The sequence below is a fragment of the Aythya marila genome, assembly GCF_965140915.1.
Source record: "Aythya marila genome assembly, chromosome: 8".
Lineage (NCBI taxonomy): Eukaryota > Metazoa > Chordata > Aves > Anseriformes > Anatidae > Aythya > Aythya marila.
In genome coordinates this window covers 21,156,029-21,183,609 of record NC_139049.1, presented here as the reverse complement: position 1 = coordinate 21,183,609, position 27,581 = coordinate 21,156,029, and the positions used below count along the sequence as shown (strand labels likewise).

At 39.8% G+C, this 27,581-nt stretch overlaps 1 protein-coding gene across 4 annotated transcripts in view; it reads left to right on the top strand.

Annotated features, from left to right (window-relative positions):
- ST6GALNAC3 (ST6 N-acetylgalactosaminide alpha-2,6-sialyltransferase 3) overlaps window positions 1–27,581 on the top strand; it is a gene marked incomplete at its 3' end in the record, with an annotated part of 226,033 nt that overhangs the window by 129,796 nt on the left and 68,656 nt on the right. For 3 of the 4 annotated variants that reach the window (XM_082766335.1, XM_082766336.1, XM_082766337.1), the window contains exon 3: window positions 22,920–23,329. In XM_082766335.1, coding sequence (XP_082622461.1) covers window positions 22,920–23,329 — 410 coding nt within the window. Of the gene's footprint in view, window positions 1–22,919; window positions 23,334–27,581 lie in introns of those variants that run through there. The other variant, XM_082766338.1, reaches the window with a different exon arrangement.

The window sequence follows — 27,581 nt, the reverse complement described above, 5'->3', positions numbered from 1 at the left end:
CACTGTGGATACAGAGAAGATGACACCATTTGGGTTTTGAAAGTGGAATACTTTATACAAGACAACACTGGTAGGGTTTGCAGACATTTTGTCCCCAGACTTTGATTTCAGTTCTCTGCAGTCACATTTAGAAGCAGCAAGCTCCGATCTCCTCCTGTGGACCTGCTTCTTCCCCTCCAGCTCTCTGTAAAGACCCAGATTATTGCTCGTGCTATGCAAACAATAAAAAGCAATAAAAAGCGTTTAGCACAGACTGTAATATGTAGTAAAGATATTTTGGTTTTTATCTATGTGCTGTTTGCATACCTAACATATATATTACAGATCATTGACGAAAACTACTTGTTAGGCTGGAAATTACCCCACTACATCTAAGAAAGGCCCACTGGCTAGCATAGCAGGTTGCAGTTCATTTGTTCCTCTTTAGCAGACTTTTTTATTATGCTTTTCTATTTTTACGTTTGACTTATGTTAGATGCTCTCTGATTCATTTTCTTCCTAATGGCTACAAATGGTATAAAAACAGCTTAAGTGGTTCTCATAGGAACCCGTATGGCACCACGCATTCTCTACGCTAAAACCTTGAAATGTTCCTTTTATAGACATCCTTGTTTTCTTCTCACTGGAAAGATTTATAACCTGCTCTTTTTTTTCTGTCTTTCTCAATGCCACGCTTTCCCACTTTAGAAATCAATCTGTTGGATGAAGCAGTATCAAATCACTTTTCTGAGCTCCAGAAAAGTTGTGCCCACCCTTCCACCTTTTTCTTTGCTGAACGGTGAGAGGATTTCAAGCAGCTTGCTCACGGAGAACTTTCCTTTAAGAAAAGAAAAAGAATAATAAAAAAAATACTGTTGTCACTGATCTGTGTTCAAGGTATTTGTCTCTGGCTCTGGAGATTGTCTGCTCCAACCTCGCTCCTCAAAGGGGGTCAGCTGGAGCAGGATGCTCAGGGCTTTGTCCAGCTGGGTTTGAATACCTCCATGGATGGAGACTTCACAGCCTCTCTGGGCAACCTGTGCCAGAGTTTGGTCACCCTCACAGTCTGAAGGTTTCCTCTGTGTTTGAGGGGTATTTCCTGTCGAATCCTGGTACTGGATGCCTCTTCTCCTGTCACTGCCCCCCCGAGAGCAGGCTGGTTCTGCCTCTCTGACTCCCACCCACCCTGACCAGACATCAATATCATAGCACTGAACGGGCCCAGTTCTTGGTCTTGCCATGCTGAGTTATCAGTTCAGATGCGCTCACTGAGCCAGGATCTTCTAGGAGGATATTGTTAACTGCCTTTCAGATGTGGTCTCTGCTGTCCCTGCCTTCCTTCTGCCTTGTTAAACTTCTGTTCCCATTTCTTCTTCCCTGCATCTGCCTGTGGTCTCCTCATGGGAGAGGGCAAGTGGCACACAGCACAGACCAAACCCCATGGGAATGAGCGTTGCCTCGAACTGCAGTGCTCAGGGGGCTGAGGGATATCCAAGGGATTGAGAGCTGTACGCCATTTGGTATGGGTTTGCTCCAAGACTGCAAAGATTTATATTTCTTTAAGAGCTAACTTGCTATTAAAACTAGCCCTGACGGCTGCTCCATCCATTTAGAAGTTCAGAAATGGACGTGGGTGCCAGAGTTCAGACTCCAAAATTTGGAAGTGCGTGCACAGTCAGTCTCAACCTTTACTGCTACTGCTGTTTTGTGCTTCTTCACAGGGGTTATTTCCTTTACCCTTCCTCTGTAGTCTTAAATACCCCTTGAACAATGCTACCTATATATACACAAGATTTTAAAGCAATTGGTCTTGGTCTAAAAGATAACTGTATTCATTATTTTTTCTCATGTTTCAGCTTTTGGGGAACAGAACTGGAATTTTCCATGCTCAGCTACAGAGACAAAAGCAAAAAGCGCAATTATAAACCAGAAGCAATATCTTCCCTCAGCACAGCAGTTTCTCAGGAGAAACTTGTTCATTCTCTTTACCCTCTTTGTTTAGATCTCTCTGTAGTGGTTTACAATTCACAGGGCAGGTTTCTTATTTCTGCCACTGGCATAAATGGCTTACCCAGGATTTCAGGCTTACATTAGTGTGAAAGGAGAATGAGGTCCCTTTTCCTTGCAATGACATTGTGTGCATTACCACACTCATACAAAACTGGCTATTTTATTTTATTTTATTTTATTTTATTTTATTTTATTTTATTTTATTTTATTTTATTTTATTTTATTTTATTTTATTTTATTTTATTTTATTTTATTTTATTTTATTATATTATTTTTAAATTACTGGTGGTATAAATACAGCTCTTCCTGGCCATGTGAGTAATCTTGCTGAAGCAATAAGTAAATAAACAGAATAGTGGTCAAAAGATTACGTCTTAGAGGAAATCTCACCATCATTGTTCTGAATAGTCCCCTCGTTGTGCTATTACATTTAATATTAACAAGTGTAAAGTCAAAGCGCACACACACATACAAAGATCTTAGTCTGTCATCCTGGTGACAGTAGTTAGAGCAGACCAGCTTTTGCAGCCTGGCTTTCCCAAGCTTGCAGCCTTTACCTTTGCCTTCTAACCTCGTGTTCGTGTTGCAGCAGAGCTGTGTCAGTGCTCAGCTTCCAGGGAGCTCCGTGCAATATTTGCTTCCCATAAGGGAAATGGAGTGGATAGGCTCATCTCTGCCAGGGAGACTTGTTCAGTGCTCAAAGCGACTTGTAGGGATTGAGGCCAGTCTGGAGTTCAGTGGGCAAGTTCATCTGTAGTGAGGGATGTGAAAATCTATTGCAGCAAAATCTCTAGATATGCATTTCCACTGGTGAGGGGTTTTCTTTGATAGCAAACTCAATGTCACTGATTCACAATACCTCTCTGCTCCAGGGGGCATCAGAAGTTAAACACAATACACTCGTGTTTTATCAAGGGTTATTGCCATTGAAACCCTTTTATCTGTTTTTTCAAGTGAAACACCAACTTGGTTAGCATGCAAGCGTGCAAGAACTTGAACCAAGCAGTGCATGAAATGCAGATTCAGTCTGTCTTTTGTAGGTCAGTAGGCTCAGTCGCTTAGCAATGTTTCTGAAGCATTCATAACTGTGTTTTTTGTGAATAAATTATCAAATGTATTAGCCACAAGCTAGCATTTCTTCACCATAGGACATGCGTGCCTCCTCTGCAGTAAACAAACGTATGTTTGCCGTCACAGGAGGAGCCCACCAAAGAAACTCGGAGCAACACTGGCTCAGGCTCTGTGTTCGGAAACTTTTTGCAGAAGGGTCCTCCAAGGCTTCACTGCCCTTGAGCAATTTGTAGTGTCTGATCCGTTTTCCACTCATAGCTATATGTGAAGATGACACTGACAATATGGCACCGATTTTGGAAAGCAGCAGTGAAAGGCTGATCAGAAACATGTGAAAATGCACACCCACAGATTGACTTTAAAAACAAATTTTTTGCACAGACAAATTTCTATACTTGAAATATGCATTCAACACCACAGTCAGTGTAGACATCACTGTTTCAGACTGTGATATGTACATTAGGCAGCTTTTGAAAAATAACTCATACACCATATTATTTATTTAAGTGACCTTGAAAGCAGGGTCTAATTGCTTAGCATTTGACAGAGCTTACAATAGACCAGAATTTGATATGCTCACTCATGATGAGTGGTACTTTATTCCACAATTACTCCCATTCTTTCTACTGAAAAAAAAAATAAATAAAAAAAAGCAAGCCTAGAGCTATCATAATCTAAGAAGAAATACAGCTTTTGCTCAAAGACAGCTTTGTCTTCTGTTGTAGAAAAGCAGGAGTTTGTTAGAAATACTTAAGGTAACAACAACATAAAAAAGTTGACTGCAACGCTTCTGTTGCCTTTAATTAGCATTTCAGCAGAAACCTTAAAAGGTGATGGGCTGGTGAATTCCTCCATTTCAGTTTCATTTTACTGTAACTCGATCTTGAAAGTGAGAAGCATGTGACTACCTTAAAACAACCAGAAATATTGAACAAGATGTTCTTGAATCTCCAGCAGGTTGGAAGTTGTTGTCATTGCTGTTGCTACACTATGGAGAACTAGATTTGTTCTCGTTTTATTGGCTTCTCTGTGGATTAAGGTATGTCAAACTGCAGTTTGCTTGCTAGTAAATTAATTGCACCCCCTGCAAGGCACACATACACAAGCCCCCAGCTGCCTTTTTCACTCGAATACCTGGATATCTACTGTTCCATGTGTTGCAGAGCACAGTGCTGAGCGGTCACTGTACAGCACAGAATGTCACCTACTCTCTTTGGTATTACCCAGGAAGGCTAAATTGTGAAGTGCTGTATGTATATCAGCCTATTAAACCCACTGAATCACAGAAAACAGGGTAAGAAAGGACTTCAGGAGTTATCTAGTTGGTACTTGTGCCCCTGGCAAGATTGTAACAGTGTTTTATTGTATCACTTGTTAGAAAGCAGCTTAAATTCTAACCCAAATCTCACTTGCTACCACCCTGCTCATGTAGAACAGACATGGAGAATCCTTTGCAGCATGTTTTACATATTTGGAGGCACTTATCGCATCTCCTCCATTTTCTCTTCTCTGCCCTAACCCAGTTTTTCCATTGCTGGTCAAGTTTTCTAGGCCACGGATTATTCTTTTTGCTTTTTCTGTCCTTTCAGCAGCTGATCCAAATTTGTGCTGAAGTCAAATGCCCAGACTGAATTTACTGTCATAGTTGCTGAATAGACTGAAAAGATCATTTCATAACCCTTTATGTATGTCTCAGGATTGTATAACTATATATATATATAGTTATTAAAAACTGTAGTGATGATTTTGTTGCCACTGAGCACACGTTTACTGGCATTGTCAGTGACAGCTCCTCCACTTTAGAAAGTTAATACATCAGTTAAATTAACAAAATGTTTTTATTGCTGTCATCTGGCCAGCACAACAGATATATCTTTTTCTGGAAGAGAAATCCATAGAAATCAAAGGCCATGCTTGGAATAAGATTATAACGTCATAATCTCATTATTTCAATGGTGGTGGTGGTGGGGTGAGATTAAAAACAGAGAGAAATGAAATGAAGTATAGACCAAAACTGGTATTTGCTACAGAGCAAATGCAAAAGGAAGAAATTAGAGGAGACATGCCTGATTTGAACATCAAACCAGTGAAAATAGCATTTCATTTCTATTTTTATTTCAAAACACATCTGAGAAAAGAAAAAAAATGTAGATGGAGACAAAAAGAGGCTTCTGAGTGCTTTTCTTTTCAAAATTTGTCCTAGTGAGAGATGAATGGCAGGGGATTTTATGCCCCAAACAGCACTTATAAGTGCTTTTGCTATTTCAATACCATCCTTAGGCTGAGAAGAGGAGACGGAGAAACAGACAAGGTGCCCTGACACATCACTTCTAAGTGATTTCTGTCCCAAAAGTATTCAAAAGACTGATAGAAGTTATTTTTTATTTATTTATTTTTTTTCTTCTTGGATATTTATTTTGTTCTGTGACTTGGCAGAAATGAAGTGGGAAGATGAAGGGAAGCTCCATCAAGTTTTTATTTCCCAAGGTCAGAAGAACAAAAGGCAGTCCCCACCCCCCCACCCGATTTGACAGAGATGCAGTAAGGCTTCTTTTGGGCAGCTAAGGTAACAACAATGTGGATTTTTTTCCTCATATTTTGTAACGGTAGTAGCAGTGAAAAAGAAAGAGGGGTGCACTCTTATTTTCAGCATGGAGCAAAATAGTGTAAGCTCGTGACTGAAGTACAAATAATCCAATAGCATGAGAAAAAGAAAAGCTGACATATTTTGCAGCATCAGAACCTTACAGTGACCTGACTTGCTGTGGGCATCACCCAAAAAGCATTGTGCAGAAACAGAGTATCCTCAGACAGAGCTGAATTCCAACTTGAAAGGTAACTGCAGGTAGAAAACCTCCCAGCCCTGAGAACATGTTTCTTCATCTACTCCTTTAAAAAGGGTCATTTTCTCTTTTCTGGAAGGTGACCTAACCTTCCACCTCCTCCAAAGTGCCAGAATTGTAGTTACACAATGCAATTACGCTGTAGCTGTGCCTTTTCAAAACCACAAATCATTACTTCATGTATCTGGAAAAATTACATATTATTACCAGTCTTTTTGTTTCAAGCGGAGGCAATAAAATCTTGGCATCCCTACGGAATAAATGCATTGTGTGCATCTTCCTAGGCTAACACACCACAAATCTTGAAAAATTAAGCTTCAACTGGGCTGTTCTGATTCCTAGGTGAAGCCGGAGTATTCTTTAGCTGCAGCAAGGATTAAGAGAAGTCAATTTTCCCTTCAAGGCATTTGAAAATTTAGCTCTGTGTTCCTGACTATTTTGCAAGAATGCAAAGACCCAGCGTTTGGGCTCTGAGTCCCTCTGTATCATGAATCATCACTGGAGAAACCATAGAATAGTTCATGGGAAGAAAAACAATCAGTGTGTTTAAAGGTGAGAGTAGTTTAAATAAGGAGTTAAGAATCATGTCCTGAAGGTGCAGATGTACAGAAGAGTTTGTGTTGAGCAGTGAAGTTCTGCTGTCCACATTAAAAATGCAGGAAGACAAATTCAAGTTGACATATTTACAGATATAAACATGTTTTCCTTTGACACCAAGGTCAAACAAGATGTGTCATTCATCAGGTGATGCAGCAATGAATCCACTTTGCATCTTGAACACTTCTGTACAGGTCGGACATGTCCATGGAAAGCATTCTCGAGTTCCAGTATCAGCAGGTTGCCTGTCTTTGTATGTCAGCTGTTGCTCTTTGGACAGTGCTCTAAATACAAATCAGTACACACATCAGAGGCTCAGACATTTCGAATCTATCAAAACCACCACCACCAGCAAAACCAAAGCAAAACAAAAAAACAACAACAATAACAAGAAAACAATGTACAACCCTCCAAGGAAAGTAATAACAGATAACATTTAAATTAAACTGATACATTAAAAATTCACCACTGTCAGAAGATGTTCATTTAAGAATTCTAAAGATTCTGAAGAAAACAAACTGTCTCAGCATCACGGGGAAGTTTTTCCTGTGAGTTAACTGGTAATGTGATAGGAAGTAAAAGTTAACAATAAACGGCTAATTTTTATTTGGTGGCAAGAAGGGAAAAAGAAGATCTAAGAGGTTGTGTGACAGTGCTTCTTTGATCTCCTCTGCCAGATTTGGGGATTTTTTTACTTCACAGTCTTGTTCTTAGATGGAGGTTGAAAATTAGGACCACAGGAAGCTTGTACTCTAGGCATCATGTAGAATTTAAAATACCAAAGTTAATGATTTAATCTGAGGTGGAAGATACTTGCAAGTCTAAGGCTGAATGTGCACCAAGTGGTGGGGATAGGAGGGGTTTGCAGTTTTGGATTAGTCACCTCCTCTATATCTAAGGCCAATTCTGAAAAGAAACGTAGACATTTGTGACATGATGAGGCAATGCTCATGAGATTGTGGAGGCATCTACAAAAGTCATCTTGGTATTCAGTTGGAAACCAAAATATTACCCAGCTCCTGCCCCTGAGATCTATTTTTCTCAACCTTTGCAAAAAAAAAAGGAAGCAAACAAACCCCAAAACAAACATAAAGGAATTGGCTGCTAACAAAAACCTGTAGTTTTCAGCTACTAGTCTCCTGTTTGCATGTTGAATTCAAGCAAAGAGCTCTTGTTTGTGGAATGGGGTGAAACATCTAACTTTACTTTAGTTGTGAGGGTGATAGGAAGGGTGATAGGAAGTATCTCTATTTGCAGTGGTGTGCCAGAGAAAGTTATTGTTATATTTAATGTGCTTCTCACTGAGTGGTTCCTTTTCCAAAGTATGTTGTTAATCCTAATGGGGTTGCAAATCCTAAATCAAATTCTCTCATGCACAAAGGTGGACAGTTTAGAAGGCAGGAGTCATTAGAGGATAAGGATTTTTCATTGTAGTTTTGAAACTTAATTTCTTTTCACTGTCTTCCCTCCTTTGCCTCAGAAAAATATTGATATAGATATAATTCCTGACAGTGATGTTGATTATAGCATGTAAGTAGTATCCAACAGCAGAAGCAGATGGTGTAATATTGTGATGGGGCCTATCACATAGTGACAAGGTTGAAAGGTGCAGCAGAATGAGTGTATAATTTGGTATAAATGAGAATCTTCAGTCTGAACACTCCTTAAATTAAAAAAAGATCAGATCTGAATACAAACTTCCCAGCATCATCCCACTGCTGGATTTCCGCAACGATTGTTCAAGTGGGGGAGGCTGAGCAGCAGTGTGTGATCACAGGGATGTGGGTAAGGAAAGCTTTCTGCAGCAAGAGCTGCAATACCGAGCAACCAAGTGGATTTTAATCCTGCCAGACGATGGTTGTGTCTCATGTTGTTTCGTGGCAGCCCCTGCCTTTCCTGTTCTGGAGTGCTTTCCAGCTCTGTTGTTAATGATGGCTACCATCAGATACCTGTGATTTTGCTGTGACAGCTGACTGATCATCTGTGTGAGACAGAAACAGCCTCGCAAACCTTTGACCATCGTCCTGAAGTAGAAGATGTTTTAGACTTTCGACATTAAGTTTGACTTGTCAAGGTTTTTAGAATCAGGGACTGGGGGCTGCTCTTCCTGAAACAAAAGTTTCAGAGCATTTGAAATCTGGGGAAACTTTTTGTGTGTGTCTAAGTTTTGTTAGGGTGATTTGTTTGTTTGTTTGTTTTGTTTTGTTTTGTTTTGTTTTTTTTTCATAAACCTTTCTTCCCAAACAGTTTTTTTTTTTAGTTATTATTTTTTTTTTTATTTTTTATTTTTTCCCTGAAGTTCTTCCAGCCACTGATGGTGCTCCGAACAGCTCTGTGCTGCTTCAGACCAAATCGTTTTTGGCAGCAAAATAAAGCACAGCATTAACTATTTTGCTTCAACAGTAAAATGGGAATTAAATTAATAATTCTAGAAAATAATTAAACTATAGGATGGGCAGAAACCTGGAATTAATTTGTGAGGTGTATCGGTTATTTCCACAGTTAATTGCATTTTGATTTGAAATGCGTGTAAGTGGAAGTAAACAGCCATGTGTTTAATAGGCACTGTGTCTGGGTAGCCCAAACAGCATTTAATCCCCTCCATGTCAAATGGTTTGTGGGTAAGAGGGTGTCTGGGGAATATCAAGGCCTAACAAGATAACGACCATGCTCTTTGCATTTAACTTATTAATCAACAGGTGAGAAGAAGGAATGGTTTGGGTACGGCTACCTACCCACGGGCCGCAGCCAGATGCTCTGCCCTTTCCAAATGTACTCTGCATAAGAATGAAACCATGCGAATTGTTTTGCCCATTAGATAGCATTATCTCTGCGGAATGCCAATTCATATCTCCTTGTGCTGCGTGTGGTTCTCACATATGGGATTTTAATAACCTTCATGCTGCGCTATGAATTCATAAACAGGGCTGATAGAGGAAAAGCACCACAGGACTTTATTTTTTCATTATTGCTCTTTTGAAAAACAGGGTCTGCAGGATTTTTGTGAGGATCTTGTGACAGAACAGGTGATGTTTTTGCTACTATAGTGGAGTTATTCCAAGGGGAGGGGATAAGTGCAGCATTTACTTGAGATAAACTTTTTCAGAATTGGTTTTCATCATCCTGAATTTTGTAGCTGCTATAATTCTGGTGTATTGTAGTTGCAGCTTTGTGGATCTGATTGTATGGGAGTTTTCCCATTTCTCTAGAATGCAATGGGCAGCTGATTCCTTGCAATGTACCTCTTCTCCTCTGTCTTAGCCTGTACGTTACAATCACTGCAGCCCTCCAGCTGTGAAGCTAGAGCTTGCTGATCAGTGATCACTGGTACATGACAGCGCTCTTGGCTTCTCTTTAGGAAAAGATTTGTCTTTTTTTATTTTATTTTGTTTTTTAATTTTACCCCTCTCCTAACCTCCGAATCCACTGACCTACTGCTTCTACATCTCAGCCACGTTCCAGTACGTGTGGGGGCACCACTATTCATAAGCTAAAAGCAGTAACAAGGACTCCCAGCCTCGATCTCGAGGCATGAAGTATTCCATGTCACCTCATATCCATTTCTAACAGGACTTAGAGGGAACTAGGAGGAAGGTTCAACTAAAATTTAGTCTCTACAACTATCCTGTGAAGTAATGAACCTAAACTTTTTGAACCACCCCGTTTAGCAGTCCTGGGAGCTGGTTCACACATGCCAGGAAGGAAACGGCACTGTGCTGCCTGTCCGTACCCTGTGCTGCACTGGTGGGGTGTACTTGTACTTGGGAACTTTCCTCAGTCTGGGTTCCAGGGTTGTAACTGTGCCTAGTAATGTTTAATCAGGAATAAGATTTATTAGCTGTGGATTTGGTGTAGAACTGTGATACGATATGCAGATCAAATCTTATCATCCGATTTTCCTTTTAAGAATGTTTCTTTCTCCTGTTGTATTTTATATTTGATTTTGTGTGTGATAAGTGATAGAAACAACCAAGAACAGACAAGGAAGAAGATAATTATTTTCTCTAATTATCTTCTGGTGTTTGTTTTCTTCTCCCCAATGATGAATACTCCTCACTATTAAAAACACGCATCTTCATTTTCATAGAAATTTACCCAGCTTCAACTTGGCTGTTAAAGTGATAGAATTACAGAGTTATTGAGAAAAATGGGTTGGAAGTGACTTCCAGAGTTCACCTTGTCCAATATCTTACTTAAATAGGACTAATATCAAGGTTAGGTCTGGTTTTTGCCTCTACAAACTTTGGAAATCACTAGGGATGGAAACTCCGCAATCTTTCTAAGCACCTGTTCCAAAGTGTAATTGTTCTCTGCTATGAAGGTATATTTGCTAAAAAAATGACCTGTCTGACATATGTAGCCTATCAGTATTCCTTCCTCAGTTCATCTCCCCTGGTCCTCTTTAGCAATAAGGATAGCAAGGTCCTTTTTAGCAATCAGTTGCATAGCTGTAGACCACACATGATGAGCTAGCTGAACACAAGCGCACACATTTTTCTTCCTACTGCATCTATAACTCTACGCTGATATGACTCAGAGAGAAAAGATGCCAAAGCTTTCACATTTGCTTTGTAAATATTTTCTTATAATGAAATTAATACATCATCTAAACCCTCCACATACACCTCTGTTACTGCTTCTAGTTTTGTTTATATATTTGTGGATATATATACACACCTTATCTTCAAAGTCATTAAACAGACAAGAGAACATTAAAATAACATAATTAAAAAATAATAAAAAAAAAGTTTTCTGATACATGCTCTTCATGGAAGTGAAGAAGTGCTATTTTTATGCCAGCCAAGGTTCATTGCTGAGCTTTTTTTGCTCAACACCAGCTGTAATCTATAATGGTATTTTTTTTGGTTTATTATTTTATAATCACATGATGACTTCAGTAGAATGGATTTTTTTACTTAGCTGTGTAATATAGTCTCTCAGACTTTCTTTGAGGACCTTAGCACCTCCAGTTGCCAATGTGCAGTTGTGAGCCAAAGGTATGCCAGAGCCTGTGGCATGGAGCAGCATCCTGCTGTAAGGAGGACAGAAGGGGACGCATGACCTGTTTGCTGTAGAAGGTAGTGCTCAGTCTTCTGTTCTCTCCCCATGCTGTGTAAAACACAAGGCCATCAGCTGACCTGTATTCATAGTGCCAACAAACCGAAGTGGTGAGCAGCTGGATACCATTAGAGGACACTGATTTTCCATCCTTATTACTGTCCCCAAGAATCTGCTTTGTCAGAACCATCATAGTCCATGCTGTATCAGTTGGAGCTGCAGAGCAGCTGATGAGATTTGGTGTTCACCTTTATGATTGCTTTTCAAGTTATCAAACAGAAAAGATTCTACAGTCATTACAGTCCTTGGAAGCACAAGGAATCACAAGCTTCCTTAAAGTCAACAGATTTTTTAAAAAGCAAACCAACACACAGACCCTGTGCACTCAGAGGCAGGGCCGAAATGTAGAATCTGGCTGAACCCATCTGATGCCAGCAAGATCATGCCTAGGAGGCAGTGAACATGGCCTCCTAGGTCTCCATCTCAGGAACTGACTTTGGGGTAAAATTGTACTGAGAGTCATCAGATAAGCCTATATTGTACAGAACATTTGCATGTATGCCCGCATACAAAACCAGCTGGCTTTGTGAGCAGATAGCCTACATCACGAGAACAGCATTTGTCCTTTGCAGAGGTGGAAGCAGAATCATAGCTGAGAGGTGTCTGCTGCTGCCCAGGCTAAGAAGCCGTGCTATATTCTTGGTAGTGGCACAGAACGTGCTTTCCTCAGGTCTTTTGTCATGGTCCAAAGTACAAATTTGTTCTTCAGAGCAGAGAATGTCTTGCTGAGCCCAGTCCTGAATGGATTCTCACCCCAAGCAGATGTGTCACATGAGAAGTTTCCTTGCTGTTTCTCTGTTTACAGATAGAAAACTGTTCCATCTATGAACTAAGAACCTAAATTTCTCATTCCAAGAATGCAGCTGTTAGGTGATATAATGGCTCTGATGATGTCAGTGGGAGTTTTGCTTTTCACTGTAAGGAAGGCCATGAACGAGCCATAGATATTCCTAGAAACTGGCATATAGATGCATGACAGTGGTAATGAGTAGTCTTGTCCTTAAGACATACAAAGAACTAAATTTCTCTCCTAAAAATTTTAAATTATGAGTAGAAGAGCTATAAGATGAAAACTATCCACTTTGGAGCTAATGTTGTTTATACCTTGCAACTGTGTCCCTGTCAGGCCAGCCTATGTAGTGGAAAAAAAGATCGATAGGGTTAATTATTTTCATTTTTTAGTAATATTTAATTTTGCAATTGCTACTAGCGTGCTTCACCTCATAACTACCACCAGACCTGTGCATGTGTGTTGTGCAGCACCTCCTCAGGCCTCGCTCCTCTGAGCCCCGCAGTGATGCTGCAGTGACCAGCACAGCCCTCTGACCTGGTGAGCTGGGGCAGGTCAGTGTGTATGGGGCTTATCTTCAGCACAGCCCTGTAAGGGAGGGGGTGGTGGGGAATATGGCGATAGCAGAAGCTGCGCTGTCAAGCTCCATGAGGAAGGAGAACCAACAAAGACTGATCTGTGAATTATTTGCAAGTCATTTAGCCTGGTAGTTCTCAGCTGAGCGTGCTTACGACGTTATGGTAGGTGATGTTAGCTCATGATACACACTAGTGCCTGCCATGGAATCTGCACAGATGAAATGTGGTTGGTGGACATATGCACTGGGTCAATTGTGTAAAAGCAATTGGAAGAGAATATGTTTGCAACAGATTTTTCATTTGAAACAGACCTTTAGCATCAAAGTTTTTAAAATGCAGCTATGCTCCAACAGTTTCCATTAATGATTTAGAAGACTTTAAAATAAATCTTCCTAATTATTTAAGCAGAACCCTCCAATGCAGTTTAAATTTCTGTCCTAGTGCCCAATGCTGCAGTGTTTGAAAGTTCAGATGTCTGAAAAATGGAAATGTAAGCTTGTATCTTTCTGCAATTAAAGTGATTTAAATAAATTAAAAAGATATTTAAAACTATTTAATTTTTGGACTAGGACCTTGTAAAAGAAGTTTTAGCTTGAAATGGCATTTCTACAGAAGTTTTTAAATATTTGTAAAGCTGACAGTCATAACGTGGTACAGCAAATGCTCCCAATATACCAATGAAATGAAAAGAAATGAATGTGGCCAGAAGCAAGCATGTATTCTTTTTTAGATAAGGCATCCTGCAATTAAAAACACTGGACTCAGCTTCTTAAGGCTTATTTTGTCAAATGAAAAATGCTACTGGTTTTAATGCTATTGTAATAAACCTTATTGTTATTCCTGGCATGTTTTTTTTTTTTTTTTAATTTCAGAAAAATGGATAATTAGCATTTTAGCTTATCACTTTTCTTCCATGCATACAAATAATTTGATAGATAGACCACCAAGAGAGAGAAAATTAAATAATAGGTCTAGACAGCATGGAACTGGAGTAAATTAGAGGTTAGGCTTCCAGCCTGTTAGGCTGATATTCGTGGAAAAAAAAAATAATAAAAAATTATATATATATTTATATATTGGGAATACAGGAATACGAGCTAGTTCTTTTCTGACAGTTTTAACTACTTACCTTGATATCATTTCCCCATACCAGATCCCAAATAAATTGACCTGAAATAGGATGCAAACTTGGATTTATTTGGACTCATAATTTATTTGAGTACACATTTTTCAAATGTATTTAGACTGGGGGCCTAACAGCCATTCCTGCATCTTTAATTCAGCCAAGTAAGTTCCTAGATAATGGCCTATGATTAATGGTGAAAGCTGATAGTAGGAAGTTATTAGAGAAAGCAAACTTGGAATAAATCTACTGTATACATTATATACTTTACCGCCATCTGTGGGTATTTGTAATAAATACAAATGAAAATCAGTGGTTACAGAGTAATCGTGTCTCCCATTCTCACCAATATTTGGCACATGTGACAAAGAATTCCTTAGACATAGCATTATGGTGGGCAACGTCGGAGTGAAGAATTGTCACTGTTTTTTGCACAGCTACTTGCCATTATATGCAGAAAACAAAACCAAAAACCAGCGTTTGTGGAGAGAGTCCTTTTGGCTGTGGTTGTTTTCAAGGTCGTCATTCTGAAGTCCCCTCTGTAGGGGAGGATTAGGCTATCCGTGTTACACGTCACCTGAGCTCCACTGCCACACACGGTGCTGGATGTAGAAGCTGTTTTTGTCCTTTACACTGATTCACTCAGTGTTCAGTCCATTCAGCTAAGGGTATCTTCCCCCTTTTATGTCTCCTTGAGCTGTAAATGACATTTTACCTCCTCGTGTTTTGTATTGTTTGCTGAGCAAATGCGCCTGTATAGGGAAGACACAAATTTTATCGTCCATATTGCTACGTACAAAAACCAGAGAAGAAATACAATATAAATGGGGAATTGCCAAAGATAAAAGTAAACCTAAAAATTATGATCCTAATAACTTGCTGGTAACAAGTATTCTTTTGACCATGCTTCTGCAAATACAGTTTTACAAGGCAGAGATAAAAATGCTGTAGTCAAAACTATCTGGTTGTGTTTGGAGTTGTTTATGAAGTTCTCTGGACAGTGTCTGGTTTAAATTGTCCGTTTCCAGTAATGTTTTTTGTGTGCAAAATTCAAGAGTCATGAAGTGCTAATGAGAGCAAGTGAGCAACGTGGCAGATGTGAAGATAAATGTCTTATTGTACTCAGCATTCAGCAAGTGGCATTTGTTTGGAAGAATTCCCGGCTTTTGAACTATTACAAAGCCATGGTATTTCAAAGGCTGTATATTTGCAAATGAGTGATAGATGGAGTGTGACAAACATAATGGTTATTTATGGTCATCAGCTAGACCACTGGAATGAAATTAAGGGTACTCTAGAACCAATAGAATTTGTTTTTCCTGGATAATATTTGAGAAACTGGGAAATTATTCTTTTTTCATAGGATGTTTTTCAGAGTAAATATCATTTTAGTGCCTATTGTGTGAACTTACTGCATAGAGTGGGTGTAAAGGAGGATACCTCCCCCCTATAAAATTTAGGCATTCGATCCTCAAATGTTTGACATGAACATTTCCAATTATGTTCTTGTGCGGGTTTTTATTTTTATCATGATATTTTATATACCAAAGAAGATTTTTTTTTCCCCCTGATTCAGAGGTGTTAATTAGGTGGATCTGGAGCTGTAGACATCTGTATGTCTACTGCTGTCAGGGTTTCTGGCTACCTCCAAGCAGTAGCACTGCGCGCTGGGATGACTGTGTCTGTCCCCATCTGTTCTCTGCCCGAGCAGTTGCAGTTTAGAGGAAGACAGCTCCTCTCTGCCTAATGCTGAGGTGTTTGATTGATGTGTCTGATAAAGCTTTCTTCACAAAAGTTAGTTTCTATGTTAACAAATATCTTTAGGTGGTTTTGGATCTCCTCTTGTGCTAGTTTTCATTCCCAAACACTATGGGTTATCTCACCGGCTATGGATTGGTATTTTACTTTTTCCCAAATCCTCTGTTTCCATACTTCTCTCCTTTCAAACACTAACTACTTATATTCAGCCTTTCCATAGCCTGTTTCACTTTTCTGAGCTTTTTTTTTTTTCTTTTTTTTTTTTTTTCCCCTCGTCTCTTCTCTTTTGGTATCCTACTTCCGTTTATTTCCTTTCCCTTTTGCAAAGTGCTCATTTCTGTTAATAGGAGCACACCCTTCCTGCCATCGGACATCAGGAGAGGGGAGGCTACCAAGCGCCTGAGCCACGAACTAAAACGGGCCTTCTGCTCTCCCCGCAGGACCAGAAGGATGCTTCCCACATCCTTCAGGCATTGCCTTAGGGCAAAACATTCTTCACTTGCCTCTCTCTCTGTGCCGACAATCCCCTGGCCTGCTGGCCATTAGTCCTCCAGGACTTCGTCTTTGCTGGCTCAGTCCTTGTACGTGAAACACCGACTCTGGCAGCTTCCTTCCTTCCTTAACCCTCCACATAGAGACAAAACAGTTTCTAATGTTCTTGAATTACTCTCTGCCCTGTCTCTGTTTTTGAGTCTTTTTCTTGCCAATAGCACTATCAGAAATTTCTCAACAGTTTATTTTTTCCATGAGAAAATACTAGTCTAAACTTATTTAAAAGGCACCTGTTACAGTGAAGTTTTAGTTGGGAATCAGGGAGGAGGGAAAAAAATGAACGGGACTGCTCTGTTAGTATAAACTGCTGTGCTTTAACTTTTCCATAATACAGCAAAATTTTCAACTGAAGAAGAATTTAAATTCAATTTTAGAGAGCTATTTCAATATGATAAAAAAAAGAAAAAAGTAGAAAATTAAAATATTTTGATCAACCAGGACCTTTATTTACCAGAGTTTATTCTATGGGATTATCAAGAGGAGCGTTATCTTTGACTTTGCAGTTTTAGCTTTGTTTTAGAATAGAGAAAAATACACAAGAAGATCGACTTTTCTGATTTCTTCTTTGTAGGTCATATGCTTGACCCTGTTGCTACTCAGAGTTTTCTCACATTTCCTTGAGGTGTTTATTTTTCAGTGCTCGGATATTTGAGCTGTACTTGATTCTTGCCTTGATTCAAAGCTGCCTGTATTGTTCCCGATAGCAGCAGCAAAATCGAACAACATTCTGGTGAGCATTTGCTCTGCTATATCTTGAAAAAGGTACGAGCTGGCATGGAGTAACTTGAGCTGTCTTCAAAGTGAGAAAGATGACACTGCATCACTTTGCACTGTGGTTCATGTTCAGAAGTGTTTTTTTTTTTTCCCTTTCCACGAGAAAGCAAGCTAAAATGTTTCAAAACTGCATTTGCTGAATGAAAGTTCAGATAGTGCTGGAAACTCTGGCATGCACGTTTAAACCTCTGCATGATGTTCAAGCTTCTTTCCCTTTTCTATCTCTTTACCACTGACATCAGGAATGCACAGGATACCTGTTCAAGAGAAGGACTGATACCAAACCTTTTAGAGAGCTGCAACATGAGCTGCAAACCGAAGCCTAGCAGTTCTCTAACAACTGGGTCAGTGTGTATGGAAAGAATTTCAGTGAAGTTTATTTATTCAGTCTCTTACTGCAAGATTAGTCTCATTATGTGGCTCCTATGGGTTCCCTTCCAATTCATTCAATTTAAATAAAAACTTCCTGCTAGCACTTATGTATCAGTGACACTCATCTAAGTAAAATAGACCAGGCACCTGAGTCACAGGAACAGCCGTCTGAAGAGGCAGATCGTATTCTATTTATTTGGAAATGGGATGCATGTAGGCATAGGGCTTATTTCAAAATATTTCAAAATAATGTCAAAATGTTAAAATCTTTATGAAATCTTAGCATTAAATTTTATGAAGACAGAGATGTTTGCTGAGATGTGATGCCGGAGGCTGGGACCAAAAGCAACCATATGAATATGAAAAAAGCACTTCCACAGGAGGGGATAACCACAAACTCAGCGTAATCAGACCTGTGGGGATCAGACACGCAAGCAAACATGGCACTATCTTTATTTTCTTTAAATGTGCTGAATTTTCACTTAGAGAAGCCTGACAAGTCTTTCATGTCAATCAAAGGTCTGAAAAAAGTGAGTAGGTGTGGATAAAACCAGCTTGGTTAATCATTACTGAAACACGGGAAAAATTAAAATACATTTTTTGCTTGTAAAGTAGAGAAAGGCAATAAAAACAATGCTGGATGGTTAATGCCTCCCTTGTACCTTTCATTTGAAAGACCTCAAAAGAACATCAAGAAGAATAAACGCAAAATCTATTCCCTGTTGGCATCATTATAAATGTTGTATCCTCTGAAACTCTAAAGATGTCCAAGAAGAGTAGGAGAATAAATGGCATTGAAATAAAGAAAGTCTCTCTGGAGCTTTGTTCAATCGGCTTTGTTAGAATTCACTCAAATAGGATGATTACAAGAAAAGATCTCATTTGTTTCAACATTAAAGGAGCAAATTAATATGTGGTGAGCTGCTAATAATTGCCTCATTATGTAGTGAATGGGCATTGCGTCCAATTTACAAAATTACAATCATATTGTTAAAGTAACAATTGGGAAAGTTTAATCTGAATTTCCTAACTATCGCTGTGATTACTTGTGGGATTCACAGAGCAAAGCGGGGCTGGTGGGTTGGGGTGAGCTCTGCAGGGCACCACGAGCCCACGGCACCAGGCACTCTCCGGAGGAATTCAGCTTTTCATTTATGTGAATTACATCTGCTTAGGTCCGGAGCTAGGTTTGGTCCAAGTGAAAAGAATCAGGCAGCGCTGGTGAAGAAGGCAGCTTGGCGTGGGAATGCTCTGTCAAGGCATTGTGCTGTCGGGCTCCACCAACCTCCAGAAATCAGACGGGTTGTGCTGAACGTTTGGCCAGGATGTTTGAGAGACATCCTTCAGGTCACGTCCCCTTTGGTCTTCAGCAGCCCCACGGGGCTGTGGCTGGGGAGCTTGGCAGTCTGGGGTCTGTGCCACTGGGAAATTGACCCATACAAAAGTCCTGGGGCTGGAATGTCATTCACTTGGTGGAGACTGGAAATGACTGGGGGCAGGGGGTGCTCGGATTGGAAAGTAACATTTCCAAATATCAAAATCCTCTGTGGAACAGAATCGTGTTTTGTGACCTTTTCTAATTCTGGCTGTTTTTGTTATTTAATGATTTGACCTTTGATTCTGTGAAGCCACTTCAGTGCTAAATGCAAAGATTTAATAACTAGAGCTGTTTGATAAGTGACCTTTATTACACAGCTATTTCTCTTTGCTAGAGATGCAGCACTGTTTTGCAAGTCCTAACTCACAGTTTTAATTATCTTTTCTATTGTCTGTAAGCTTGCACAGGAAATGGAAAGGTCAGACATTTCATTTTCCTTACTGATTAAAATATAAGTGCTCCTCAACGGTTACAATCTATCACTCAGGAAAAAGACGGGACAATTTGTCAGAATCATGCCCAGCTGCTCTGCTGAGGAGTTCTGTGTCCTTCTGGACAGTGACAACATGAATAATTTTTGAGGAGCAAAAAGCAGCTTATCAAAGATACTAGGTCAGAGCCCATGGTGTCTAGAGGTGAAGGAGCTGTCTAAATACATAAAAAGAGAAGTAAAGTTCTTTATCTCTTTTTCTTTAGCTGATATATCTACCATGCAAGTGAGTGAAGATCTTGTGAAAGGTACAGGTAAACCTTTAACTGCTGTTCTTGGTCTAAAGAGCATAAGGAGTAACAGTGCAGGTTTCCATGTTCCTGCCAGTCTTTCTCAGCCCCATTGCTGCTGAACTGCTCTGCGGGCAAGAGGATAGCTTGCACTGCCTGTCAGACTCATTTTTTGGCTTCTCTGATAAGGCTGCTGCTGAGTTAGCATTTAATTGCTATCCCGGTGTTTGCAGTATGGACACCTGTAGCCAGTTTCTGGTAACTGTAGAACATCACCAGTGAGGCTCGTTTTCTCTGAATCGCAGTTTCTGTATCTCTGTATTCTGGTTTCTTTGTGCAAGAATTGGCTCTCTGCTTCTGTTCATCCTTAATATAAAAAAAACCAGCAATTTAAATAGAAAAGTGGTACTTTCTCATACAGGTTAGGGCTATCATTAGCAACCTTGCGACCAAAAATCCATGCACAGGCAAAGGGTGTGAGGCACAGAGAAACCTCAAAGTATGGGGTGAAGAGGGACAACTGCAGATCTCTCCAGCTCCTAAAGGTTGTCAGGAGACACCAAATGTGTCCTATTTTAGTAGCAGAAGTAGCAACCACAATTATCCAGGTGCTTCCCAGTTTTGGCCCCTCTGGGCACCCAAATCCCTGTGCCTGGGATCCTATAGGAGCCCCGTGGCAGAAGAACTACGTTTGAGCAGCTCATCAGTCCCAAAGTGATGGAACAGCCGTATTGGAGGTGGGGCGTAATAACAAATGGGAATTTCATGTTAAATGAGGAAAATGAGAAAGCTGAGATATGTGGATTGTTGAAACTGCCCCTTTATGTGTAGCAGTTATTAACCAAGACCACAAGCAGTGAGGCTGTCTCCATATGGGGGTTTAACAAATTAATATCGCTGTGTGCTTTCCCATGTACTGCAGAACACATGATGCAAAAACGTACTGAATTCAGTGAGAGGTGCTGCAATCAGTGGGATGTCTGTCATGGGTGTCAGTCTGTCTTTTAACTCTTTCTCTCTTGGGAAATATGCATATTAGGGCATCTAAAATTTCTCTACATTGTAAAATTATTTGTTCTGAGATAGGGCTGGGAGGGGTTAAGCTTCCACTTCTATTGAAGAAGAGCAGATTATATGTTGACCTAGTGCAGGCATTCGATATTATGAAAGTGCTTTATAAATTGGAACAAGATAAATGAATCACAACAAAAGAGCTGGAAAAGTGGGGGACACAATTGCAGGAGTGAGTGTACTTAGTTTATTCGAGCAGAACAGTTTCACTCAGTGAATAGAAAATGTACAATGCATTTCTAGCTAAGGTCAGAGAATCAAACAATTCCAAATTTAAGAGAGCAGCTCTATTTTAATGGAAAAGAAAGAATATTGTGAAAAAACACCAAGGTTGAGACAGATGTAAATGGGACCAGATTCTTGACCAAATTGACTTTTCCTATCTAGCAGTTTCATATTCAGCATTTGTTAGTTTGAAAGTTCACCCTGAAAGCCATAAATTAATCTATTGGGACTTTAACAATTCACTTCATGTTAGGATGTGAGTTATGCTTATGGATTTGTTTAGGTCACCCAGCCATGTCCTCATAATGTATCTCAGAGAGGATTTCTGTAACTAAGCAGTAAACAGAGAGACTGTTGTGTTCAGCTGTATCTCCTGGGACTTCAGCCCTGCTGTCAGGGAGCTAGGCAGGACAGCTCTCTAAAACTACAACAGCTATGAAAAATACATGGTGTACTGTAAAGGAAACATTGCCAATGCTTTTGCATGCAGTCAGGCATCCTTAACTCCTGAAGAAATGAGGAAAGAACACTCTCAGGATCCACTCACACAGAGAAATCAAGCCAATCACAACAGAGAAATCAAAATGTTGCCACCGTGAAATTCATTGTAGTAGTTTTGCAGGGCACACCTTTGTTAAGTATAATGATTATCATCCAAATATTTGATATTTTCTCTATTATAATTTGGCCCTCTTGAGATGTTTATTTCTTGTCCTTACATAATACACCATTACCAAAGAAAGCTGATGTTTTGTCAGCCACCAGGTCCTAAGGTTATAGCGGTCAAATGTAGCTGGGATGTTATCCACATCAACTAAAAGGAGTGTGATTTTGAAGGAAAATAACCACAAGGCTGGTCAGAAAAGCACCTAGTGTCTCATCAAACTAAATGTCAGAAGAACATTAAAGGAATTATTACTAACAAACATTTAATCGAAGTAACTGGCTTCCAGTCAAGAGCAGCACAGAAGATCAAGTCTGTGACCATACAAAAAAATCAAAGAATTGCAGACAATATGTTGTCTGGATCATCTTCAGTGGTTTTTATGGATGGATCTATTTTTTTTTTTTCTTTTTTCTTTTTTTTTTTTTTCAGATTTCTATCCAAAGTTTTCATACAATGCAACTTAAACATAAAGATCTTTTGGTTCTTTTGCTCTTTTAATCTTTTAGAGCAAAAGAACCAAAAGACACCATCTATTATTTCTATTCTGGCAAAAGAAACATCAGTTAGGCCCCTATATCTCTGTTAAACAGATAACTAGTTTCAGTTCACATGGGAGAAATAGCACCATGGAATGCACTTAGGAAACACTGTCTTTGACTTCACTTTGTCCATGATAAGTTCCTAGTTCACACGTCACCACTCCATCTGCCTCTCATTGGGTCGTAGCTGTTCTCTGGAGAGCACACCATATTCCTGTGTGTACATCCTCTTTCCAACTGCAGGGTTTCCATCCTACAGATTGTTTGTTAGAGTTGTGGTTCGCACTTGACTTCTGTCACAAATTTGGGAACTATTCATTCAGACACATAGCCAGAGTCAGTGTATAGTTAAATTCCCAGCATTACTTTTTCTGTACATTTTTCCTGTTGCTGACAACTCGTTAAGAGAGGAAAAGGCCTTGATCTAAGTATTGTTCTCTGCTCCTGCTCTCTTTCATTGTATTCTAGGGGAAAAAGTAACATTTAGAGAGAAAAATAAATTATTATTTTTCTAGTTGACTTTGCAAGGTGGAGAACAAAGGAGAAGATTACAGCTGCCACTTATTTCACTAAAAAGGATTGCATTTAGAACTTTGAGGCAGCAGGGTTTTCCACCAGCTCTAGCACAAGGGGATTGATAAAGAAGTATCATTATCAATTTGTGGGACTGTGCTCATCTTTCTATTAACTGAATTTTCAGTCTCCATGCTTTACAGAGAAGGACTTCCATATATTTTTGTTTTCTTTCTTCCAGCCTCTACAACTAGATTGTGATCTCTGTGCCATTGTTTCAAACTCAGGACAGATGGCTGGCCAGAAGGTGGGAGCTGAGATAGACAAGTCCTCGTGCATATGGAGGATGAACAATGCTCCCACAAAGGGCTACGAGGAGGACGTTGGGAAGAGGACAACCATACGAGTGGTCTCTCACACGAGCGTGCCTCTCCTACTCAAGAATCCCGAGTACTTTTTCAAAGAAACCAACAGCACTGTTTATGTGATTTGGGGACCTTTTCGAAACATGAGGAAGGATGGAAATGGCATTGTGTACAACATGCTGAAGAAAACTGTTGACAGCTACCCAACTGCCAAAATCTATGTGACAACAGAGAAGCGCATGAGTTACTGTGATGCGGTGTTCAAGAAGGAGACAGGAAAAGACCGGTAAGTCCTACTTGTGAAGAGCAATTATGATGTTTGACAAAAGATGCATGAGAGAAGGCCATGCTGGATGCCAGCTACTAAATGAGTCCCAAGATATGTTTTTAATGGATTGTTATATGGTTTTGACTGTTATAAGCACTTGATGAGGCAGCAGCTAGGCCCCATTTACCCCACCTACACTACCTTCTGTTCTTTCCATTTCTGTTGGCTTGAGTCCCAAAAATATTGGATGTCTTCCTGAAATGTTTTCAAAGCTGTGTGTTGTTTTCAGCTCAATTTACTATTGATTAAATTGACATTTTATTTGAAGAGGATAATCCTACACAAACAACATTTCCAAGTGCACAACCTCAGGATAACTCTGGATATTGTATTTTCATCTCTGTTGATATTCACTGTAGCTTCACTTCAAACACAAACCTCAGGGTTGTGTATTATTTGTATTTCTTGCTGAAAATGGATTATCAGTGATACTATAATAGATGCAGGCTTTTACCAGAATGATGCTGAAATTGTATTCACCCTGTGTGAGAATATGTGTTTATGCTGCTCAAGTAAGGGCTATAAGGAGATGAAAGTGTGACGGCCAATGTTTTGGCTAACATTTTCAGAGCTGAATTTGTATCTGTGGAATTAAGACCACAAATTGCATGATTTTGTAGCTGACCTACAAAAAATCTGATGCTCCATGTTTTAGCATGGAAGGGGACCTCTTCCTCATAGTCTCTGGAGCTAGCTGGGAAGGAGTTTCCAGACCACTGTTGTGCCTCAATGTTTGTCTTTTAATTTGCACATTGTGAATTTGCAGTTGTGCAGGACTGTAGCTATTCTGACCAAATTAACAATACAGATATTCTCAAATAGTTTAACTTAGTCTAAACTTTTGACTTAGCTGTTGCAGTAAAAGAGCTTGTTCTCTCATACCGTCTTGATTCCCTTTGTTATGAAACTGTCCAAACTTGATTAGACTTGATTTTGCCTTTTTAAAAAAGCATTGAAATATGGGGAAGAATTTCTCCCTCAGCTCTCACCACACACACATGTGGCTGCTGTCATACAGGAGTTGGCGGGGGCTCCTATACACCATAAAGGTGTCAAGGTTGTCATGACTTCTTGGGTTTAGCTGAAAAAGCTTATGTATGAACAGAGGCTAATAGAGAAAACACTCAAGATCCATTCTTCAAACCCCTCTTTAATAATCCAAGCCATCCAGTTTACCTGTTAATTAAGCTAAATATGATCGTGGATACATTATTGCATAAACATAAATTTGTTTATATTTATGACTCTTCCGTATTAATAGTCTGTCAGGTGGCAGTGACTTTACAGTACTTCATTAAAATCTTATTTTGAGACCAGCCCAGTGTAATCGGTACCTACTATAGCCTATCAAAAATCTCATCATCCAATGTCAAAGTATCCTCAGCTCCAGCCTAATGCATTCCTCTTCAACAAATTAACACATCACAAGGTTTTATTATTACCCAATTAACACGATACAAATGCTTCTTTCCATGTCAAAGACAGATTGAACTTCTCTCCTCCCAGCGCTTATGAACAAAGTTCTTGAGTAGCCTGATGTCAGTGCCCCGATTTCTTTCTGAAACTAGAAGTTTCACACTGTGGACAGGGGCAAACTGTACATAGACTGCCTCATGATCCACATCACATTGTGTATGTGAGTGCTTCCCTTTAACACTGTGAAAAAAACACACTTCTCACAATGGCTATCGGATAATATCCTTGTATCTACTGTTACTTTCATTTTTAGCCCTACTTTTCCTCATCAAATGCTAAGTGGCATCATTTATGCACTTGTAAGCCCAAAACAAGAGGAACAACCAATGTGTCACCAGCCAACACCTTCTCTACCACTAGAAAACATCCTGCAGTTCCCTGCTAATCAGGGGACCTCTGGCTGGAAGCTGTTTCATTTTCTGCAACATCTTCAATTCACAGGGCCCTTCTGCTGTTTCTGGGGAGGGTCATGATGCTCTTAGAGTTATACGCCAGTTGTGGAAGCAATAAAGGCACAGCACAGGAGATTTGGGGGTGATGAAAATAGTTTCACACATTGTGCCAGACTATTATGATACTGAGACAGAATCAAGTTCCTCAGCCAAATATTCCTTCTGTTCCTCAGAGAAACATCAACTCTAGCTCGCAGTATTAGTTTGAACAGAGGTCTGCTTCAACATGTTCCCAGCAAAAATTCTGGAAGGAAACCAAGTTCAACTCATATTCTAAAATGTACCGAGTGGATTGTAATCATGTCTATTTTAGTTTAATCCTAAAATACTGTCCTTATGTACAGTGTATGCTACTAAGGCATAGTAAAATTACAACAGATTTCTAGTCTGTCAAGCCTTTAATGAGTTTTCTATTTCTACTCTTTGGTGTACCATCTTTTCAGGTAATTAGTGGGACTTACAAGTAGTTTCAGTAGAGCTCAAGTTTTAAAGGATATTTTCAGAAGCAGCTAACAGGTGTGTGCTGCAGTCACTTCTCTACTGAAAAAAAAACTCTGGTCCTGCACTCCTGCTGACACGGGAGCTTTATCTCTGACTTCCGTGAGTGCAGGTTCAAACCCCACAGCTTTGCTATTGACAGGTAATTTATTACTGGTTCATGGAAGAAGCAAGAATTGTCCCTAAAGAAGTTCCAGCAGACAAGTTGATTTAACTCAGAATGAAGCATTTTTTATATTCTACAACAGTACAGAATATACTGAGATACGGGTTATCCGTGCTGGTGAATTAACCTTGCTCACAGTGTTATGAATCTGGGGGACATATGTTCTTTCTGAGAGTCTTCATTAGCGAAGCAATGAGTTCAAGGTGGTGAATGCTTATCCACTTTGAATAATTGTTGTACATAAATAATATTCATTACCAGACATTGACAATTTTTCATTAATGCATTTTACTTGGTGCTTCCCTAGAGGGAGCATAAACCTGGCAGCTTCTCCCAGTATTTCACTGATGTTTGGGTATATGACATGCATTGAGTCAAGTGAAAGAATGTAAGGAAACATGAGGCAATTACTCAATGTGGCATCTTTGTATGTATCCAGGTAGGTGGTTCTAAAGACATCTTTAACTTTGCCATGTGTTAGAAATATAATGCAAGATGATATAACAACATTTAATTGGTAATAACAGAGAAAACTGTGGTCTTCATTAAAGCAGCAGAGCTAATTCTGGTCTGATAAAGTGCACTGAACAGCCCTAAATAGGTTTTAATTAGCTGGCACCAAAGCTGCACCACCCTTAGGGAGGGTAAAATTAATGAAAACTAGCAGCAAATAGATCAGTGCTACTGGATGTTATTGCCTTAGGTGAAGGTGATGAGGAAGAAGGGAGTGTCTTTTAAGGATCATTTAGAAAACAGTCTGCGTTAAAAGTCACTTTCAAAAGGCAATGATAAAATAAATTTGTGCTAATATTGGTGAGACACTGTAATGCCATCCAGATTCCAGACTCCATTTGTGTTTATTCTACAAACATCTCAGGCTCACCTCTCAGCACAGTGCGTCCAAGCAGTGCCTCTGATGCCGCGGCTCCATGTCCCCTCTCAGGCCGGTGGTGTGATCGGGCCGCTGCTCTGCCGCTGCCTGTGGAGGACGGTGAGCCTCAGCAGACAGCCACTAACGCGTGTGCTGACACTGCTCCCTGCACAGTTTCACCTGGCATCTGTGGTAACATTTCTTATAAATAACTACCTGCAAAGAGCCTGATAAGCTTTGCCCAGGAGATGTATTCTGATCCCCAAAAAATCCCATTAAGAGACCTGAGGTAATGTGCTGAAAGCCAGCCAGTTGGCTAGACAATTGCCACGTGCTCTTACCTCTAACAACACCCATCCCACTCCCAAACAATTCAGTTCAATACAACATTTTATTGAGATTATTATCTATACAAGCATGTCTACAGGAGGTAGGTCCAGTGAGCCATGTTTGCAATCAGATTGCTCTTTCTGAAGGCTTTTTGTTAATATCTTGGACAGTTCTGAGGAAATGAAATTGCTGCTGTGCTTCTCCTCCAGAAGCTCTCGGTTCCCGCTGTGCCACTTGGTGCTACATGTTGGGTTGTGAGAAAGCTGGTTGAGGCGGAAAGATGGATCATCCTGATCACTGACTTCTACATAAAGATTCAAAATTTGGAGGCGTGCTCAACCTGCTATTTTACGCAGTTCTGCACACTAATTATTTATTACTTTGGTGATATATGAGATCTATATTATATCTCTGTCA